At 38.8% G+C, this 19,290-nt stretch overlaps 1 protein-coding gene across 2 annotated transcripts; it reads left to right on the top strand.

Annotated features, from left to right (window-relative positions):
- Nucleotides 1-13,429: 13,429 nt before the first annotated feature.
- Nucleotides 13,430-18,945, top strand: DNAJC28 (DnaJ heat shock protein family (Hsp40) member C28). 2 transcript variants are annotated; one of them, XR_014022913.1, is made up of 3 exons: nucleotides 13,430-14,115; nucleotides 15,202-16,667; nucleotides 18,815-18,945. XR_014022913.1 is itself a non-coding variant. In XM_081300957.1 (2 exons), the coding sequence occupies exon 2, from the start codon at nucleotides 15,230-15,232 to the stop codon at nucleotides 16,388-16,390; it is 1,161 nt and encodes a 386-aa protein (XP_081157083.1). In that variant the 5' UTR covers nucleotides 13,430-14,115; nucleotides 15,202-15,229; the 3' UTR covers nucleotides 16,391-18,082. The 2 variants fall into 2 exon arrangements, 1 of the variants encoding a protein (XP_081157083.1); XM_081300957.1 differs by lacking the exon at nucleotides 18,815-18,945 and having other exon boundaries at nucleotides 15,202-18,082.
- The last annotated feature ends 345 nt before the right edge of the window (nucleotides 18,946-19,290 follow it).

Here is a 19,290-nt window from a genome sequence, read left to right as displayed (position 1 = left end):
GTTTTTTTAGAGCAATTTTAGATCTACAGAAAAATTGAGCAGAAAGTATAGAAATTCACAATATTCCCCATTTCCCTTTTGCCCTTCACCAATACTGTTTCCTCTATCCTTAACTGTCTTATGTTGTTGTGAAACATTTGCTGTAATTGATGAACAAATACTGATGTTATTATCAACTAAAAGTCATACTTGAGGGTTCACTCCTTGTGTTATATAGTTCTATATCCATTTTGCTAAATTCATAATGTATATTTGCCCCACCATTACAGCATACTTTCACTGATCTAAAAATCTCATGTTCTATTTATTCATCCCTTTTCCCTACACTGAACTTCTGGCAACCATAAAATGTTAAAAAAAAAAAAAAACTTTTTTTAACATTTTAATTATAATAAAATACATATAAAATTTATTGTAGCTATTATAAAATCACAGACCTACACTGTTAAATATATTTACATTGTTGTGCGATCTCCAGAACATTTTCATCTTGCAAAACGGAAACTCTATAACCATTAAACAACTTCCCATTTCACCATCCCTGGAGTTCCGGGCAAACACTGTTCTACTTTGTTTCTATGAGTTTCAATACTCTTGATAGTTTATATAAGTGAAATCATGAAGTATTTGTTTTCTGTGACCAGCTTATTTCATTAATGTCCTTAAGGTTCACCATGACAGAGCATTTGTCAGAAATGGATTATTCTGTGGTGTGTGTCACATTGTGTTTTTTTTTTTTTTTCATCCAGATGGTTCTACCTTTTGGCTATTGTGAATAATACTATTATGAACATGGGTGCACAAATAACTCTTTGATACCTTGCTTTCAATTATTTGGGATATGTATACCCAGAAGTGGTGCTGCTGGATCACATGGTAATTCTAAGTGGTGGCAGACCTATGTTTATCATAGCAGCTGCACACTTTATATTCCCACCAATAAGGATCCAATTTGTCCATATCATCATCAATACTTATAATTTTCCGGGATTTTTTTTTTACAGCATCCATTTTAATGGGTGTGAGGTGATGTTTCATTGTGGTTTTAATTTGCATTCCCTAATGAACAGTGATGTTAAGCATCCATTCATATGCTTGCTGACCATTTGTATATTTTACTTAGAGAAATATCTATTCAAGTTCTTCACCAATTTTTTAATCCACTGACCTTCTTACTATCTCCATATCTTTCCCCCTAGAATGTCAAATACTTGGAATCAATACAGTATTCAGCCTTTATAGACTGGTTTCTTTCACTTAGTAATATGCACTTAAGGATCCTCCATGTCTTCATGGTTTGATAGCTCTGTTCTTTTTATCACTGAATATGGTATGGATGTCCTGCAGTTTGTTTGTTTTTTGAAGGAGATGTATTTAGTATTGTGGATTGAACCTAAGGTGCCTTACCACTGAGCTGTAGCTGCAGCCCTTTTTATTATTATTATTATTTTGAGACAGGATCCTACTAAATTGCTCAGGGTCTTGCAAAATTGCCCAGGCTAAATTGCTGAGACTGGCCTGGAACTTTTGCTCTTCTAGCCTCAGGCTCTGGGTCACTGGGATTACAGCGTGCAACACTATTCCTGTCTTTGAAGGACATCTTAATTTCTTTTAATTTTTGAAAATTAAAAGGAAATTATTTTTTTAAAAAATTAAAAATAATTCACACAGAAATCTGTCAGAATAATATAAAACCTCTCCAATACCTTTAACCCAGATCTCCCCATTAGTTTTTTTGTTTTGTTTTGTTTTGTTTGGTGATGCTGCGAATTAAACCCAAGGCCTACCCACAAACTAGGCAACTTCTCTAACACTTAGCTAAATCCCCAGCCTCCCTCCCCCCATTAGACTTCTACTCTATAACTTATAGGCATGCTCTCTCTTCTCTCTTCCTCCATGCATGCACTTATTTCTAAGCCATTAGATAGTAATTTAAATATATATCCTTTATCCATAAATATTTCCATGTATGTTTCCTAAGAACAAGGATAGAAGCAAAATACCCATGTGGTATTATCCCCCAGAGCAGATAATTAAACCTCAGCTGTCAAGCAAAGAATGGAAATTATGTAATTACTTGATTTCATTTAACACAACAGATTCCATTTGTTTAATCAGGAAGGGCTTCTTCAAAAGGGAGTTTGAGTTGCAAATTGGATTTATGTGCTTATTTTCTATGCTGTTCAATTGAGAATAGCATGGAATATATGATCTAGTGTCACCCAGAATTTGAGGTCTTTCTGGAGAAGTTGTAGTAAAAGGGTCTTTCAGGGACAATACTTGGGTGGGGCCTTTTTGAATGGGACCACCACTTCATGTCATTACAAAGCTGTCTTTAGAGTTAAACATGCCTTAAAACCAATTATCTCTGCTAAAGCGTCTTGCATGATTCTTTCACACACAGTGTTATTGTTAAGAATTATTTATTATTGTTATTTGAGAAAGGATCTCATTATGTTGGTCAGGATGGCCATAACCTCCTGGGCTCTGGTGATCCTACTGCCTCAGCCTCTCCAGAAACTTAGACTACAGTCATGTACTGCCACATCCAGCTTGTTAGTGACAGTTTTAAGTATTTGGAGTTTTGTTGCCAAAATCTTTGACAATTAAGAAGCATCAAGAAAAAGGAGGCAACCCTCCATGTCCTGGTCTTTTTAACTTATCAGATCATGTTCAAGGATAAGAAAAGCAAAGTGTAGCCATGCCATAAACAATAATTTCAATAAACATGCTGGGTGAATGTAATACAGGTTTGAAACAATCCAAGTCTTGATCCCTGGGCAGCTGATGTGCACTTGCTTTCCTCACTAGTGGCCTGCAATTAGAGAATGGTATATACATTGTTCATAATTTTAAGAAATGAAGAGAAAAAGCAACATGGCGGCGGGCACAGAGAGATCAAGTCTCTGACCTCTTCAGCTGTGCAGGCATAGGGAGTCGTAAACAACCTAAATCTGTTTGCTCAGGATCACTAGGCAATGCTGAGGATCTGGGGCGAACAGTCTGGGCCTCTCAGAACACACACTGAGCCCAGATCGGCTAAATTCAAGCTCCCATTTGCCTGCTTCCCGCAGACAAACAGCTGTGACTCAGCACTAATCCATCCGGCTGAAACAACTGGTCAGCCCTTCTGATCCTACGGAGGTAAATGCCAACCGAGCCTTCATAGGTAGTGGCCACAGGTTTGAAACGGGGCTTGGGAGAGACAGTAAGGACCCACCCGTTGCATTGGTCACCCGGCAAAGGGAATCAAACTGTCGCCATTTGCAAGAGATACCACCATGGCAGAGAACTGACGTCATCAGACTGCGGTGGAGGAGATAACTTCATTGAAACCTGCGGCTACAGGTGTGTAGCCTAGCCTTCCCTCTCCACACATGGGGGAAACCTTAAGGGCCCCTCCCAGCTCTCCCGTAAGGGCCCCTCCCAGCTCTCCCGTGAGCGCGATAGCCAGCCCGAGGGAATCAGAGGTGGCGCGGGACTCGCGGCACGGAACTACCGCTCCCACCAGTGCTGACAGCTGAGGTCTCTTACACCAGCTACCGGGGGCGTGGCTATCAGAGGGCAAGTAAAATTCGCTGATGATTCTCAGCCCCAAGCTCTACAAACTTAGGGTCTGAGGGAATGGCAAACTGGGAGAGTGTGCCCAGTCATTCATGAAAACAGGGCTCCTGGGAGCAGCAGACCTGGTGTGTAGCCAGTATTGTGGTGAGCGGCACCCGTGAGAGGGGCCTGGCTAGAGGAAAAGTGGAAAGTGACTAGACACAAGAGGAGGCCCTAGGCACTCAGGATTGGAGACTCGCCCAGTCTGGGAGGAGGAGCTGCTGCACAGTGATTGGTTCCCGCGTATTGACAGGAGAAGCTTGGCCTGGTGGGCACAGCACCACGTACTGGAAGAGAAGTTAATCAAACTCTAAGACTGCATTTATTAGTTTTTTTTTCTTTTTTCTTTTCTCTTTTTTTTTTGATTTGGGTTTTTCTTTCATTTTCATTTTTCTTTCTTGTTGTTTTTTTAAATTTTTTTTTTACAATTTTTTAAAATTTTTTTTCTTCTAATTTTAATTTTAATTTTTTAATTATTTTTTTTTAAATTTTTCTTTTTTTATTTCCTATTTTTTTCTTCTTTTGTCTTTTCATTTCTTTTCAATTATCTTATTCCCCCTTCCTTGAATTCTACCTGCTTACTCTCATTCTCCTTAGTGACTTCTTCCCTTCGCTTCTAATACCTTTCCTCCCAAGCATCAAATAAATTTATAGGAGTAAACAGTAACTCAGCAGTCAAACAGAACAAGAAGTAACATGAGCAACTTCAAAAAGCAAGGAAGAAAAGGAGTACAAACAATGCAGGACAGCCTAAATATTCAGGAGGACCTAGAGTCATCAGAAAAATGGTCATATAAAGAACTCAAGGAACACCTTAGACAGATGGAATGGAACCTTAAAGAGGATACAAGACAGCAAATTCAAGCAGAGAAAGAACACATTGAGAATGAATTACATAAACAGATAAAAGAAGAAGTTAAGCATCTTTATCAGGAGATAGAGATTATAAAAAATAATCCAACAATAATTCTAGAAATGAAGGAAACGATAAACCAAATTAAAAACTCAATTGAGAGTATCACTAACAGAGTGGAGCAAGTAGAAGCCAGAACGTCAGATAATGAAGACAAAATATATCATCTTGAAAACAGTCTAGCCAACTCAGAAAGGCTGGTAAAAAATCACGAGAAAAACATCCAAGAGTTATGGGATAACATAAAAAAACCAAACTTACGAGTCATCGGGATAGAAGAAGGTACAGAGATTCAAACCAAGGGAATGAGTAACCTGCTGAATGAAATAATTACAGAAAACTTTCCAGAAATAAAAAAGGAAACAGATATACAAATAGAAGATGCATACAGGACACCGAGCACACAAAATCACAGTAGACCAATGCCAAGACACATTGTTATGAAAATATCCAATATACAGAACAAAGAGAAAATATTAAAAGCTACAAGAGAAAGGAGACAGATTACATTCAGGGGTAAACCAATAAGGTTAACAACGGATTTTTCATCACAGACCCTGAAAGCAAGAATGTCATGGAACAATGTATTTCAAACACTGAAAGACAATGGATGCCAACCAAGAATTCTGTATCCAGCAAAATTAAGCTTCAGGTATGACAACGAAATAAAAATCTTTCATGATAAACAAAAGTTAAAAGAATTTGCAGCCAGAAAACCAGCATTGCAAAGCATTTTGAGCAAAACACTACACGAGGAAGAAATGAAAAACAATAACCAAAACCATCAGTGGGAAGTGCCTCAGTAAAGACAGAGGGTGAGGGGAAAGATAATCATGGAGAAACAAACTAAATTTTTTAAAAAAAGGATAAACAATCAAACATGGATGGAAGTACAAACCATATATCAATAGTAACTCTGAATGTTAATGGCTTAAACTCTCCAATAAAGCGACATAGGCTGGTATCATGGATTGAAAAAACAAATCCAACAATATGCTGCCTCCAGGAGACACATCTGACTGGAAAAGACATACACAGGCTGAAGGTGAAAGGATGGGAAAAAATATACCACGCACACGGTCCTCGTAAGCAAGCAGGGGTGGCCATCCTCATATCGAATAAAATCGACTTCAAGACTAAGTTAATCAAAAGGGATAAGGAAGGACATTATATACTGTTAAAAGGAACCATTCATCAACAAGACATAACAATTATCAATATTTATGCACCAAATAATGGTGCTGTGACATTCATAAAACAAATTCTCCTCAAGTTCAAGAATCAAATAGACCACAACACAATAATTATGGGTGACTTCAACACACCTCTCTCACCATTGGACAGATCCTCCAAACAAAAGTTGAATAAAGAAACTATAGAACTCAATATCGCAATCAATAACCTAGACTTAACTGACATATATAGAATATATCAACCATCATCAAATGGATATACTTTTTTCTCAGCATCACATGGATCCTTCTCAAAAATAGACCATATATTATGCCATAGGGCAACCCTCAGTAAATATAAAGGGGTGGAGATAATACCATGCATTTTATCTGATCATAATGGAATGAAACTGGAAATCAATGATAAAAGAAGGAAGGAAAAATCCTACATCACATGGAAAATGAACAATATGTTACTGAATGATCAATGGGTTACAGAAGACATAAAGGAGGAAATCAAAAAATTCTTAGAGATAAATGAAAATACAGACACAACATATCGGAATCTATGGGACACAATGAAAGCAGTTTTAAGAGGAAAATTCATCGCCTGGTGGTCATTCCTCAAAAAAAGAAAAAAACAACAAATAAATGAGCTCACACTTCATCTCAAAGCCCTAGAAAAGGAAGAGCAAAACAACAGCAAATGTAGCAGAAGGCAAGAAATAATTAAAATCAGAGCGGAAATCAATGAAATTGAAACAAAAGAAACTATTGAAAAAATTAACAAAACTAAAAGTTGGTTCTTCGAAAAAATAAATAAGATCAACAGACCTTTAGCCATGCTAATGAAGAGAAGAAGAGAGAGAACTCAAATTACTAACATACGGGATGAAAAAGGCAATATCACAACAGATGCTACAGAAATACAGAAGACAATTAGAAATTATTTTGAAAACCTATATTCCAATAAAATAGAAGATAGTGAAGACATCGATAAATTTCTTAAGTCATATGATTTGCCCAGACTGAGTCAGGAGGATACACACAATTTGAACAGACCAATATCAATGGATGAAATTGAAGAAGCCATCAAAAGACTACCAACCAAGAAAAGCCCAGGACCGGATGGGTATACAGCGGAGTTTTACAAAACCTTTAAAGAAGAATTAATACCAATACTTTTCAAGTTATTTCAGGAAATAGAAAAAGAGGGAGCTCTTCCAAATTCATTCTATGAGGCCAACATCACCCTGATTCCGAAACCAGACAAAGACACCTCAAAGAAAGAAAACTACCGACCAATATCTCTAATGAACCTAGATGCAAAAATCCTCAATAAAATTCTGGCGAATCGAATACAAAAACACATCAAAAAAATTGTGCACCATGATCAAATAGGATTCATCCCTGGGATGCAAGGATGGTTCAATATACGGAAATCAATAAATGTTATTCACCACATCAATAGACTTAAAGATAAGAACCATATGATCATCTCGATAGACGCAGAGAAAGCATTCGACAAAGTACAGCATCCCTTTATGTTCAAAACATTAGAAAAACTAGGGATAACAGGAACTTACCTTGACATTGTAAAAGCTATCTATGCTAAGCCTCAGGCTAGCATCATTCTGAATGGACAAAAGTTAAAGGCATTCCCTCTAAAATCTGGAACAAGACAGGGATGCCCTCTCTCACCACTTCTATTCAATATAGTTCTCGAAAAACTGGCCAGAGCAATTAGACAGACGAAAGAAATTAAAGGCATAAAAATAGGAAAAGAAGAACTTAAATTATCACTATTTGCAGATGACATGATTCTATACCTAGAAGACCCAAAAGGGTCTACAAAGAAACTACTAGAACTAATAAATGAATTCAGCAAAGTGGCAGGATATAAAATCAACACGCATAAATCAAAGGCATTTCTGTATATCAGCGACAAAACTTCTGAGACGGAAATGAGGAAAAACACTCCATTCACAATATCCTCAAAAACAATAAAATACTTGGGAATCAACCTAACAAAAGAGGTGAAAGATTTATACAATGAAAACTACAGAACCCTAAAGAGAGAAGTAGAAGAAGATCTTAGAAGATGGAAAAATATACCCTGTTCATGGATAGGCAGAACTAACATTATCAAAATGGTGATATTACCAAAAGTTCTCTATAGGTTTAATGCAATGCCAATCAAAATCCCAATGGCATTTCTTGTAGAAATAGATAAAGCAATCATGAAATTCATATCGAAAAATAAAAGACCCAGAATAGCAAAAGCAATTCTAAGCAGGAAGTGTGAATCAGGCGGTATAGCGATACCAGATTTCAAACTATATTACAGAGCAATAGTGATAAAAACAGCATGGTACTGGTACCAAAACAGGCGGGTGGACCAATGGTACAGAATAGAGGACACAGAGACTAATCCACAAAGTTACGACTATCTTATATTTGATAAAGGGGCTAAAAGCATGCAATGGAGGATGGATAGCATCTTCAACAAATGGTGTTGGGAAAACTGGAAATCCATATGCAACAAAATGAAACTGAATCCCTTTCTCTCGCCATGCACAAAAGTTAACTCAAAATGGATCAAGGAGCTTGATATCAAACCAGAAACTCTGCGTCTGATAGAAGATAAAGTTGGCTCCGATCTACAGATTGTGGGGTCGGGCTCCAAATTCCTTAATAGGACACCCATAGCACAAGAGTTAACAACTAGAATCAACAAATGGGACTTAATTAAACTTAAAAGTTTTTTTTCAGCAAAAGAAACAATAAGAGAGGTAAATAGGGAGCCTACATCCTGGGAACTAATTTTTACTCCTTACACTTCAGATAGAGCCCTAATATCCAGAGTATACAAAGAACTCAAAAAATTAGACAATAAGATAACAAATAACCCAATCAACAAATGGGCCAAGGACCTGAACAGACACTTCTCAGAGGAGGATATACAATCAATCAACAAGTACATGAAAAAATGCTCACCATCTCTAGCAGTCAGAGAAATGCAAATCAAAACTACCCTAAGATACCATCTCACTCCAGTAAGATTGGCAGCCACTATGAAGTCAAACAACAATGAGTGCTGGCGAGGATGTGGAGAAAAGGGTACTCTTGTACATTGCTGATGGGACTGCAAATTGTTGCGGCCAATTTGGAAAGCAGTTTGGAGATTCCTGGGAAAGCTGGGAATGGAACCACCATTTGACCCTGCTATTGCCCTTCTCGGACTATTCCCTGAAGACCTTAAAAGAGCATGCTACAGGGATACTACCACATCGATGTTCATAGCAGGACAATTCACAATAGCTAGACTGTGGAACCAACCCAGATGCCCTTCAATAGATGAATGGATAAAAAAAAATGTGGCATCTACACACAATGGAGTACTATGCAGCAATAAAAAATGACAAAATCATAGAATTTGCAGGGAAATGGATGGCACTAGAGTAGATTATGCTTAGTGAAGCTAGCCAATCCCTAAAAAACAAATACCAAATGTCTTCTTTGATATAATGAGAGCAACTATGAACAGAGCAGGGAGGAAGAGCAGGAAGAAAAGATTAACATTAAACAGAGACATGAGATGGGAGGGAAAGGGAGAGAAAAGGGAAATTGCATGGAAATGAAGGGAGACCCTCATTGCTATACAAAATTACATATAAGAGGTTGTGAGGGGAATGGGAAAATAAACAAGGAGAGAAATGAATTACAGTAGTTGGGGTAGAGAGAGAAGATGGGAGGGGAGGGGGGATAGTAGGGGATAGGAAAGGTAGCAGAATACAACAATTACTAATAGGGCATTATGTAAAATTGTGGATGTGTAACCGACGTGATTCTGCAATCTGCATTTGGGGTAAAATTGGGAGTTCATAACCCACTTCAATCTAATGTATGAAATATGATATGTCAAGAGCTTTGTAATGTTGTGAACAACCAATAAAAAAAAATAAAAAATAAATTAAAAAAAGAGAGAAAGAAATAGGAAAAAATAAAAAAAAGAAAGCAAACCTATGTAACTAAAGACGTTGTTCTAAAACTTCCCAATAAAATTAACTTATCATTGAAAAAAAAAAAGAAATGAAGAGAAAATGCTGATAAGTCAGGCTCAAGTGATAAATCACTTCAAAGCTAGAAATAAAATTTAAGAGTGCTTGGGTAGGAGAAGGCAACTTCCACTAGCAAGTTTCCACAAATTCCACATGTGGCCCTTCCTGAACCATTCAGTCACTAATCAACCCAGATGGGAAGAGGGAAGAGGACACAATGTCCAAGTGAGAGTGAGTCTTCTCTTTTCCACAGTACTTTTTCCCACCCATATCCCATACTTTATTCTTGTACAATGGTCCCCACTTAACCATGGTTTCAATTTCAGTGGTTAAGTAGGGACAGTTATTCACCATCAATCATGGTCTGAAAATATTAAGTGGAAAATTCTAGAAACAATTCATGAGTTTTAAATTTTATGCCATCCTGAATAGGGTGATGAACTTTCTCACCATTCTGCTCTGTCTCACCCAAGAAGCAAATCATCCCTCCATCCTGGGTATCCAATACCTAGCCACCTTGATTATCGGATGAACTGCCATGGTTATCATTATCAAGAAACTCTTTACTTAATAATGGCCCCAACCACTAGAGTAGTGATGTTAGGAATTTTATTATATTGTTATAATAATTCTATTTTATTACTATATATTTTTGTTGATCTCCTACTCTGCCTAATTCACAAATTTAACCTTATTAGAGATATACGCTCAGGAACTAAAAAAAAAAAAAAAAAAAAAAAACCATAGTATATAGGGTTCAGTACTAGCCCTGATTTCAGGCATACACATGGGATCTTGGAAATATCCCCTAAGAATTAAAGGGGTACTGTCCTTCTTAAATCAATCTACAACTTTTTCTTTTTTGGAGGGGTACTGGGGATTGAACTTAGGGGTACTAAACCACCGTGCTATATCCCCAGCCCTATTTTGTAATTTATTTAGAGATAGTGTTTCACTGAGTTGCTTAGCACCTCACCTTTGCTGAGTCTGGCTCTGAACTTGCCTCAGCCTCCTAAGCATCTGAGATTACAGGCACACGCCACAGAGCCTGGCAGCCAATCTATCACTTTCTTTCTTTTAAAATTGACACTCTTTTTGTAAAACTCCTCTATGATCAAATGGAGTAAAAAGAGTATTAAGATGGCACCCAGAGAGAAACACATATTCACAGTAATTCTAAGAATTGCGGCTTAGATGACACCATTTGCAAATGTTGATGACCATTGTGTATACTGAGCTTCAATCAATCTGCAGGGAGCTGTGGATTTTGGTTACTATGGTACCACAATTTAATGAAAACAAGTCAGTTTCTTTGCAGTCATCATACAGCCAATGAACTGTAAAAGAATGCTTTATCACCGATACAACTTGCTGCTGCTGTAGGAGTTTATGTGTTGTTCTGAAGGTCACCAATAGGACATTTAATGAAACTGAAATAGAATACTGTAGATTAGATAATGCTCTGTTAAATTTGCTGAATTGGATAATAGTATCATGGTGACATTAAGAGAATGTCGGGCTGGGGATGTGGCTCAAGCCATAGCGCGCTCGCCTGGCATGGGTGCGGCCGGGGTTCGATCCTCAGCACCACATACCAACAAAGATGTTGTGTCCGCCGAGAACTAAAAAATATTAAAAATTCCCTCTCTCTCTCTCTCTCTCTCTCTCTCTCTCTCTCTCTCTCTCTCCCCCCTCTCTCACTCTCTCTTAAAAAAAAAAAAAGAGAATGTCCTTGTTTTGAAGAAAGAAATAGTGCATTTTGGGAGGTTAAGTGCCTGCAATTAACTTATAATTACTCATAAAAAGTCTACACGTGGAGAAAGAATGAAACAAATGTGCCTACTCTTGGCACACTGATTCAACTAACCAATACCAGCAACTGCCTACATCCACATCATTTGGTCATTTTTGGCAAAGATAGAACACATATACTACAGTGATTCCACAAGACTATACTGAAGCTGAAAAATTCCTATCACCTAGTGACATAGTAGCTGCTGTTATAATATCGTAGCTCCCCATTTGATCTGCTTTTGGTGATGCAGGTGTAAACAAATCTACCAGGTGCTGCCAGTTATATAAACACATAGCAATACAATTATATACAGTACATAATATTTGATAACAAGTTGCTATGTTAATGGTTTATGTATTTACTATCTATACTTTTCATCTTCATTCTAGAGTGTACTCCTACTTATTAAAAAGAAGTTTGTAGCTAATATCATAGCTCCCCTGTAATCCCAGAGACTTCACAGGCTGAGAGGCAGGAGGATCAAAAGTTTGAGCCCAGCCTTAGCAACTTAAAGAGGCCCTAGGCATCTTAGAAAGACCTTTTTTTTGGAGAGGGGGGGCGGTACTGGGGATTGAACTCAGGGGTACTCAACCACTTAGCCACATCTCCAGCCCTATTTTGTATTTTATTCACTGAGCACTTGGCAGTTGGTGAGGCTGGTTTGAACTAGCAATTCTCCTGTCTCAGCCTCCCAAACCACTCAGATTACAGGTGTGTGCAATCGCACCTGGCAAGACTCTATTTTAATATTAAAAAAAATACAAAGGGCTGGGAATGCGGCTCAGTTGTTAAGTTTCCTGGGTTTAAATCCTCAGTACACCCCCTGCCCCAAAAAAGAGTTTTTAAAGAAGTTTACCGCAGAACAGTCTGCTGTGTTACCCTGATAATAGCCTCATCTACCCTGTGTTTACTATGCATTGTGATTGTGTTTCAAGACCACTGACCTATGTCTACTCAGGTTTGTGCAAGTACACTTAGTGATATTCACACAAAGATGAAATTGCCTAACAATGCATATATCCGTACGACTATATATGAGAAAAATAATCCAAGTCAGTGTGGTCTACTTTACACTTTGCAGTTCAGTGTGTTCCTTACACAGAAGGAAATCAATGATCATGTTGTTTATTTATTTTTTTATTTTTTAGTTATCGGCAGACACAACATCTTTGTTGGTATGTGGTGCTGAGGATCGAACCCAGGCCGCACGCATGCCAGACGAGCACGCTACCGCTTGAGCCACGTCCCCAGCCCGATCATGTTGTTTATAACTGATAGGGTTGGTGCCCATTTCTGGCTCCTTTACCAGACACTGGGGCAACAAAAAAATATTGCTTTTTAATATTGTGTAATTCTGTCTAATAAAGGACAGCCTAGAGAGCTAGGCAGACAGATTCAGCTCCCTTAATCTGAACTGTGGTCTAAATATTGGTGAAATGGTCATGCTCACTTTGAATTTAGTTTGGGCTCTATCATTTTGGGGCCATTAAAAGTGATAATTCTAGCTGCCTTAGAATTTGGTACCAAATTTAAGAGAGGAAAGGGGTTATGTGTATGAAGATCAAGTGGGTGAGTTTGATGCAATGATTATTTCATCGTATGTAAAATGGGGACGGTAACAGTATTTCTCCCAGGCGGCTGTTGCACCCAGTACAGTGCCTGGTAAACAAAAATGCTAAATACTCGGTTACAAACAGTCACAGATGCCTTGCCTAAAGCACACAGAAAATGGAAGAAAGATTATTTTCAACCCAGGTCTGAAAATGCTCAAGTCTTTCCTCTCCCTTTAAAAACAACTTTTCTACCTGTTCAGTGCGGGAGGGTACCATACACCTAACCCTGTCTGCGGCAGACCCTTCTTTTCTAGCCTGTCCCCAGCCCCTACCAACGCCTGGCTATTAGAGCTAAGTACTCGAGTTAGGTACTCGCTGAGTTAAAGACAGACCAGCTTTTTAAGCCGGGGTCAGTTACTAAGTAGCTTAGTGACCTCGGGCAACTCAGGTGTCCCCGGAAGGGGCTGTCCTGGTCTTGCAGGAGCAATCGGCCTAACCTTCCCTCGCCCCAAATAACCCAGAGTCATCTCCTCCAAATGACAAAGACTTCGCTGTCAACCCGACACGCGTGCTCCGGACGCTGAGCGCCGGGGACCCACCAAGAGGCCTCCCGCGAGTGGCGTCGCTGAGGCCCCCAACTCGAACCTCGGGCGGAAGTACACCTCCCACCAGCCCAATCGGCCGAACCACCTCCTCGAGGAGGGGGTGGAGGCGGAGCTGCAGCCCTGGCCGGAGCCTTCGGGGTGTCCTGCCTGTGTCCTCCAGGTCAAGTTCGCGATGGGGGACATTTCCAGGTTCCCTGGTAAACCAGGTCATCCGCCGGAATCGGGCAGGATGACAGGCTCCGTGCTCCGAGAGGCCCCCCAGAGTAAGGCTGCAGATGGTGTCGCCCAGCCGAGAACCCGGCTGCGGGCCGCCGCGCCAGTGCCTGGAGAGTGAAGGGCGACCCGCCCACGCATGCGCAGAGGCGGAGCATAGGGGGCGGGAGTCGCGGGGCCCCTTCCCCACGCCGGAGAAGGTGAGTAGGGGCCAGGCGGGGCGAGTCCCGGGTCCGGACCGACTGCGCTGTAACCTTCTCCGTCCGAACCAATGCTCAAGTCCGTTGACCCCAGTCGTTCTTCCAACAGGGGTTCCCAGGAGCTCTTTTGGCGTTTACATATAAATCTCCCACTTTCAGTTAAGCCATTCTAGTATTCTGTAGCCATTGTCTATGTACAGGTCTCCTTTACTGGACCATGCATTTTTAAAATAGCAGCGAACATTTTGCTAGGGCCATCTCCCCTGTCATCTTTGCTTTCCCAGCACTCGTAGATAGCTCCTTCCAAATGAGCTATGGAGCCTTAAGTCTTTTGGACGCTTGATCCTGCTCAGTCTAGATAACCAGGTACATATTCCATTGCTCTCTGTTTTATGTGCCTAAGTCTTCTTTTGAGAAGACTTCCGAAACGATGGAGACCATGACATATTAATTGGAAAAATGGTTTGTTTGAAGTTATAATCTGCTGAGGATACAATTAAACGTCCTTATTGTGCTCCCCCCAACCATTTTGCTTACACTTCATTATGCAATCTGGTTAAATTGCTTAACCTTTGGACTACATTTTCTCATACAATGAGAAGATTGGATTAGGTGATCACTAAGAACTTCCCAGCTCTAAAATTCTGTAATTAGTGAGGAGTGGAGTCCAGATTATGTCACAATACGTTAATGCTAAACATCATCGACTTCCATTTCTCTTGTTAACATCAGTGAAATACACGCTGTAAGAATTTTGTCAGCAACATTAGAAAGAATTGTCCCTTGCTGGGCGTCGTGGTGCAGTTCTATAATCCCAGAGATTCAGGAGGCTGAGGCAGGAGGATGGCAAATTGGAGACCAGGCTCAGCAATTTACACCCTGTCTCAAAATAAAAACTAAAAAGGGCTGGTGGATGTAGCTCGGTGTTAAAGTGCCCCTTAGTTCAATCCGCAGTACCACACACAAAAAAAAAAAGAATGAATTTTCCCTTACTAGATTTATAATTTCACACCTTCTTTTATTACTAAAAACAAGAAATCAACTGATAATAACTTTGTTCAACCTGAATTTGTTGTCATTTTATAGGTCATTGTGAAGAAGAACTCTGGGTACAATGATGAACAGAATGCATGTGACGATGGCACAGATCTTAAGATCTCACCAGATAAGTGCTTCAGGGATTCCTAATGGAGTGAAAATGCTTCCGTATCTTGGTGTCATTAGAAATAGAATGATATCAACCCATAAGTCCAATAAGAAGATCAGAGAATATTATAGGCTGCTGAGTCTAGATGAAGGATGCTCTGCAGATGATGTCAGGGAATCTTTTCGCAAGCTTGCCAAGAAATACCATCCAGATAGCGGCTCTAGTACTGCTGATTCTGCAACATTTGTAAGAATTGAGGAAGCTTATAGGAAGGTACTTTCCCATGTGGTAGAACAATCACATGCCAGACAGAATAAAGTTGAAGAAATGGAAGAAGAAGAAGAAAAATTCAAATATAATACACCCCAGCACAGGCATTATTTAAGTTTTGAAGGTATTGGTTTTGGGACTCCAAGTCAGCGAGAGAAACAATATAGGCAATTTAGGGCAGATCGTGCGACTGAGCAAGTGATGGAATATCGAAAGCAGAAGCTACAAAGCCAGCACTTCACTAACAGCGTAACTGTCAAAGATGTCAGACAGAGCAAAGAACAAAAGATAACTCAGGCAATCGAGCGTTTAGTGGAGGACCTCATTCAGGAATCAATGGCAAAAGGAGACTTTGACAATCTCAGCGGGAAAGGAAAACCTCTAAAAAAGTTTTCTGGGTGTTCATATATTGATCCCATGACTCACAACCTGAACAGAATATTGATAGATAATGGATACCAACCAGAATGGATCCTAATGCAAAAGGAAATAAAAGATACTATTGAACAACTCAGAGAGGCGATTTTAGTGTCTAGGAAAAAACTTGGAAATCCTATGACACCAGCAGAACAGAAACAGTGGAACCAAGTTTGTGAGCAGTTTCAAGAAAACATTCGAAAACTAAACAAGAGAATTAATGATTTTAATTTAATTGTTCCCATCCTGACCAGACAAAAAGTCCATTTTGATGCACAGAAAGAAATTATCAGAACCCAGAAAATATATGAGACCCTTATAAAAACAAAAGAAGATGCAGATAAAAGCCCAAATGACATTAATCAGGAAGAAGAGAAAACACCTGGCGTCAAGACAGGTCTTTTAAACTGGATGAATCTGTGGAAATTTATTAAAATATGATCATTTTGATGTTCACTATCACAGTGCTGCTTCAGTTCTTTGTCAGTTGCTCTGACATCAGACATAGAGGTGGAGATGTGTTGCTATATCACACGAATTTGAGAATTGTGTGCCTTTGTACTTTTCACTAAACTAATCACTTCCTTGGCAATGTGTGAGAAAACTCCAGACTGAGTCAGAGAGTTATCAACCAGCTTTGCTCTGCGAATATAGCAAGAAGAGAACTGCCTTCTAGGGGAAACAATTTAACCCATGTCAGAGTCTAAATGCATCTCAGGTAAAATGAGCTAGAACTGAAACTCAGACTTGAGAATTATTCAGGTTATTCTGAAAGTCTTAGTGCAGTTTGAAGATCTAATAACTTAAAAGCAGTTACTGATTGCCATTTTCAAACATAGGTACTTAGACAACAACAAAACCTAAATATGCAATATCAAAACAAAAAACTAATGAAATATAATGAAATTTAACTAACCAAACCTCTGAATGATAAATGTTTTTTGCGAGTTTGCTGCATTTATACTTCTGAGCTTATTAAAGCTCAAAACTATTCTAAGATTTTTGGAACATCCCCTTAAAAGCTAAGTTCAGGAAATTTGCTTAGTGGAGTTTTGTACTCTTCTTATTACAAAGACCTTCTCTGTGAGTATTGAATGAAGAAAATACCAAACAGCTAGGTTGTACTTTTGCCTAACTTCATGATCCATTCTGGCTGCAGAAATCAATTATATCTAGTTGATTTAGAAATTCTAGAAATAGACTCCAGTGTCCACTTTTAAAGAGGTTTATTTGTTTATTTTTTTAATTTTCAGAGATAGTAAAAATTCTTAGGCTCAATGCAAATATAAGATTTCACTTCAAGCTTCATCTCTGATCACAAGGTTGAAGTGTTAGGTTTCCATAAGCCTGCCTGTGTCTTAAATTCCTCAGAGGCTTTTCAGTCATGTGAAGATGCTAACTTATTGTCTTATGGACCCAATTTCCTGTCTTACAGACTTTTTAATAAACAAAGATATGTAAATTTTATGCATTTGCATCTTTGGCAAATGACAAAAGATTGAAATTCTTGAGGTTTTTGTCCTGTCTACTTTCAGGAAATCTGACTTTTAAAAGTTTGGTTAATTGCTTTTGCCACAAAATTGGGCATCTAGAAGGAAGTAGAGGATGGTGAAAAGGAGCTGGTCTGTCCCCAGAGTGCTGTGATATAGATATGATTCAGAAGCACAGCACTCAGGACTCTGATTTTGGAAGAAAGAATTATCGTGTGAAGAGTGTGATAATTAAAACAACAAAGAAATGTACATCTTCAAAAGGAAATTTGGGGGCTTTCTGCTTAAATCATGGGATATTAATTGGTATAAAGTGATTTTTTTTCATTGAGTTATCTATAATTTGGCTTCTGTAATGATAGTACTCTGTCACTAAAAATTGTGACCAGTGTAAAATGTAGCTTTATAATAAGAGCTATAGTTCCACAACATTTTAGGAGCCTATAATTCTGTGAATCTTGTTAAAAATGGGAGTTAGACCTGAAGGGCTGATTGTATTGCAGCAAGCACATATTAATAAAAACATTTTCAATGTTGAACAACTTGAAGGTGAGGTTTACCAAAAAATTGCAATCATTAATTTCAGGCACAGTGCAATTTATGTTTGTAAATGTTTATATTAATAAAATTACTTTAATGATTATTCAGTGGTCTGTGTCGCATAAACAACTACTAGTAATAATAACCATATTTTTATATTTTTAATATTTTTATTTAATAACCATGGGTTTTTTAAATCTTTTTAAAATCTTTTTTTTTTTTTTTTTTTGTACTGAGGATTGAAGCCAGGGATGTTTTGCCACTGAACTACATCTGTAGCCCCCCAGCTTTTTTTTTTTTTATGTTTGATACAGGGTCTCTTGTCTCACTAAGTTGCTTAGGGCTTCAATAAGTTGATTGAACTTGTGATCCTCCTGCCTCAGCCCCCAAGTCACTGGGTTTACAGACATGCATCATCATACCCTGATAAAACCTTTTCTTAAATTAATAATATTGAAGCTGTGGCATAGATTCTCCATGTTATGAGGAAAGGTTTTGTTGTTGTTGTTGTTGTTGTTTGATTTGGTGGTACTGGGGATTGAACCCAGAGCAATCTACTGTAACAGGGATTACTTGATGTTTTGACTATATCCCTTGTCACTTGAAACTTACACTTTTTTTTCCCCCAACCTTCTTCTCTCTGACCCTCCCTGATCTCATTTTCTCTGAATCACCTCTTTATCCTGCTGATGGGCAGAATCACAGCCTTTGGAATAGGAGTCCTTGTGTTTCTCCTTTGCTAGACGAATAAATTTATTTATTTTTTAATAGTTCTTTTTTTTTTTTTAAAGAGAGAGAGAGAGAGAATTTTAATATTTATTTATTTATTTTTTAGTTTTCGGTGGACCCAACATCTTTGTTTGTATGTGGTGCTGAGGATCGAACCAAGGCTGCACGCATGCCAGGCAAGCGCGCTACCGCTTGAGCCACATCCCCAGCCCCTAGACGAATAAATTTATTGCTAAAGCCATAAATCTTCTTTTTCCTTTTTCTCAAAACCATGTCCTCGTTATTGGATTGACATCGGGGACAAGGACCCAACTTTCGGCAACATTACCACTGAGCTGCACCCCCCCCCCCCCGGCCCTTTTTATTTTTGAATTTTAAGATAGGGTCTCACTAAGTTGCTGAGGCCAGCTCAAACTTGGGATCCTCCTGTCTCAGCTTCAGAGTCCCTGAGATCATAAGTGTGCCTCACCACACCCAGCTGAGGGAAAACTCTTTTAGGTAAAAACAGCGTCAGTTATTTAAGTAACCAAATTTCAGGCCCCCAAAAAGGATTTGAGCCAGTTTATCCATTTGTCATACTGG

This window comes from Spermophilus citellus (assembly GCF_964194105.1).
Source record: "Spermophilus citellus genome assembly, chromosome: 7".
NCBI classification, from domain to species: domain Eukaryota; kingdom Metazoa; phylum Chordata; class Mammalia; order Rodentia; family Sciuridae; genus Spermophilus; species Spermophilus citellus.
Note: the sequence above shows the minus strand (reverse complement) of the source record. Positions and strands in the feature narration are given on the sequence as shown.

Bases quoted from the DNA above. Each gene is read 5' to 3' on its own strand.
- DNAJC28 (XM_081300957.1), top strand. From the start codon at position 15,230: ATGATGAACAGAATGCATGTGACGATGGCACAGATCTTAAGATCTCAC.